Source organism: Manis pentadactyla, chromosome 13 (genome assembly GCF_030020395.1).
Source record: "Manis pentadactyla isolate mManPen7 chromosome 13, mManPen7.hap1, whole genome shotgun sequence".
NCBI lineage: Eukaryota > Metazoa > Chordata > Mammalia > Pholidota > Manidae > Manis > Manis pentadactyla.
This window is the reverse complement of record NC_080031.1, coordinates 82239208-82242722: the sequence shown is the minus strand read 5'-3', so window position 1 is coordinate 82242722 and position 3515 is coordinate 82239208. Positions and strand designations below refer to the sequence as shown.

Here is a 3515-nt window from a genome sequence, read left to right as displayed (position 1 = left end):
TTTTGCTGATTTAATTAATCTCAGTGGACTGGCCAAAATATCTGCAGAAAACAGGGTATTGAAGAGCCTTTTTCATTTCAGAAAGGTGAAATTACTAGTCTCCTGGGGTTTCCCAGGGGTACAAATAGAACATGGCCTTTCAGAGAGAGATCACCTGTTAAAACAGAAGAGCCTGATACATGTCATCTCATGTGGCTTAGAGTGAAAGCCCTCTCATCTTCAAGAAAGGACTCTCTGATGTGCCTAATGAAGGAAATTGAAGAGTATGGTCTTGGCCTTTACCGAAGCAAGTCTTTGTGAGAAATACTGATATGTGGGAGAGAGACCTCATGTTTCCATCATCAGCATATCTGTGTTTACCCTTCATGCTCATTCCTTATTTGGACTCTATTTTGATTTTTATACTCCATTGGATAAAAAAGATTTTTTGAAGGTATATAGACAGTATTTACTATTTTAGCTTTATTATATTTCTTATACCTTGATTATTTCATTTGATTAATTAATAAGCACTCTTCAAGGTGAAAGTTTTGTATATGAGTTGTGCATATTTAATTCAGTAAATGAATTTAATTGTTCTCTATCCAATTTGTTTCTAGCATCATCTTATCCCTTTGCAATTGACTACAGGTTTCTGAAGTATGTTAGCAGATACGAACAACCTCACCATCTTCACAGAATTCCTCCTGATGGACATCTCAAGCTCCCGAGAGCTCCAAATCTTGCAAGGTTTGATATTCTTAGTGGTTTATTTGGGTGCCCTGGCTGGAAATCTACTGACATTTACCGTCATTGTTATAGATCCACATCTTCACTTCCCCATGTACTTTTTTATGGGCAATTTATCCCTTATAGATTTTGGATACATCTCAGTTACTGTTCCCAAATCCATCACAAATTCTTTGACGGGTCATAAAGTGATTTCTCTTAGAGCATGTGCTGCTCAGACTTTCCTATATATTTTCTTTGGATCTGCAGAGTTCTTCTTCCTTGTGGTCATGTCCTATGACCGCTATGTTGCCATCTGCCACCCTCTGCACTATGGGTCCACTGTGAGCCACCGTTTCTGCACACAGGCATCATGTGGCTCATGGGCCAGTGGGCTGGTCTATTCTGCTGTCCACACAGGGACCATGTTCAGTCATCCCTTCACAAAGTCCAATGTGATTCACCAGTTTTTCTGTGATGTACCTCAAATTATGAGCATAGCATCTAAGTCTGTGCAGTTTTCTGAGTTTGTGGCCGTTGCTGTCAGTGCCTGCATTATATTACTTGGCTTTGTCATCTTATTTGCCTCATATGTTCACATCTTTTCAACTGTGCTGCACATGCGCTCTGTGGACGCCCAGAACAAAGCTTTGTCCACCTGCTCCCCCCAGATCGCTACACTTACTCTGTTTATAATTTCTGGATTGTTTGCATGCTTAGGCCCTGTTTCAAACTCATCAAGCATTCAAACCCTCCTCACAGCTATTTTCTACTCCATGGTGTCCCCCTTAGTCAACCCCATCATCTTTAGCCTGAGGAACAGGGAGATTAAGTCTGCTGTGCATAGAATGTTAAAGAAAGCTTTCCAGTTCCATAGAAGCAATTTTGTTTCTTAACCAGAAATTAATGTTGCTCTAATCAATGTTGGAAAATATGTGTAAAATATTAACTTTAATTTTATAGTTACATATTAGTAGTGTGGTCATTTCATAAAAGAGAGATGGATGTATTAATAAATTTGAAGTAAATCATGTGAACAAAATACCTGTTTGAATAAAATGAGCTATTATTTCTTGTAGCCACTGTTTTTAAACACTAATTGTTAAGCAGTATGTATTGGTATTTCATGTAGTTTCATTCCCATGATTTTGCAAGTGAATTAAGATCTAAAATGATAAATTTATTTCCTCACATGTGCACTGATTTTTCTGTAAAGCTGAGATGCAAAATCAGTTCTGTTTTTCTGTAAGTTAATACATACCTATTATTTTTCACCTTATCTCTTTATTTCTGTGTATTTTCACATTCCACGATGAACATAAAGCATGTAATTTTATTAGATACCTGTAGAAAATAATACTTGCATCTGTTACTATGCCCATCATATGCATAAACCTGCACCACATAAATCCTTTTTCAGATTGTCCAACTCTCATAGACTTAGCAAAGTGAAAGTTGATAATTAGTACAAATGCTAGGAAACCCTGAATAGCTCCTTATAGACATATAATGCAAAGCATCATAAAATAATATTTATCATTGCAAACATATAATTGTGATAGTGTTTTAATGCTTAGAAGACGTATTAATCATTTATAGGACAAAGACTAAAAACATGGAGATAAGTTAGTTGAAGTCAGTTATGGACCTTGTTGCTCATGGAACCTGGTTGCATGTGAAGGGGTGAGACACAAGGAAATACAAATTTGGGGTCAGGAGAACCTAGCCATTTTGGTAGGTAGGAGAGAAAATACAGCTTAACACACATTGCATGATTCCCACCAGAGAAAAAATATTTATTGTTCTCTGTAACCCTAAGAAGTTTTGGTGAAATTGTATGTATAATTCCTATTTCAGTGTTGAGTTAAACATTTTTATTCCAGCAGAGGGGAGGAACTTATATTTATAAAAAGACATATGATTTCCATGATTTCCATATATACAGTAACCTTGATCTCGCCTAAAATTAAATCTTAAATTGAACAAGCTATGGCAGGTCATGATCTACAACCCTAACTGAACAAACTCAAAGGGAGAACTCCCTCCAGTTTAGTTGTTAGATAAGTCAGAATTCATACTCAATATGGCCATCTGTTTTTGTTGTGTGATCCATTCATTCTAATAAATATTACTAAAAATAAATCTCATGTCTGTTTTGTTTTAACCCAAAGGGATTTTTGAAGTTGCTGAATATAACTGTTTAATTTATTCTTCCTATAGCATTGCACCTCATAGGACTCGCCACATTTCATTTATTTATACCCCAACCAGTGAATATCTACATTATTCCAACTCATCTACACTAAAGGTTTTGTTTAAAAATATCTCCACTCATTTGTACTCCATTCATATTCTTCTATATGATGATTACTGCACATCCTTAGAAAATTGAAAACCCAGTTTTCCAATTGTTGTCATTTATGTGTTAATAAAGTTTCATCTCAGTTGTATTTCAGAATATTAGAAAATTAGAATTTCTTTTAAATGATATACATATTGTACCTAAAATATGTAAGGGAGTTTTTTAATAAATATGTAAAGCTAGATTTGTGCCCATTTTTATTGAATTATTGAATATTTGATCATATAACTGTGATTTGAAAATATTTGTATATATATCGATTTGTTAATAATATATATTTTCCTTTCTCACTTTGAAGAAAGAGAAGCAATTTCTACATTTACATGTCTATTTAAGTGCTGGTGTCTTCTCTTTGAAGAAAGAAGATTTATTACCATCAAACTATTTTATCTGAATTTGCTGGGTTTCAATATTATTTGAGAAACTGTTATCAACCCAAGAGCAT

The 3515-nt window shown here is 34.7% G+C and overlaps 1 protein-coding gene across 1 annotated transcript; it reads left to right on the top strand.

Annotated features, from left to right (window-relative positions):
- The first annotated feature begins 641 nt into the window (after positions 1-641).
- Positions 642-1604, top strand: LOC118923347 (olfactory receptor 14I1-like). The gene has a single exon (XM_036907050.2). The coding sequence runs from the start codon at positions 642-644 to the stop codon at positions 1602-1604; it is 963 nt and encodes a 320-aa protein (XP_036762945.2).
- Positions 1605-3515: the final 1911 nt, after the last annotated feature.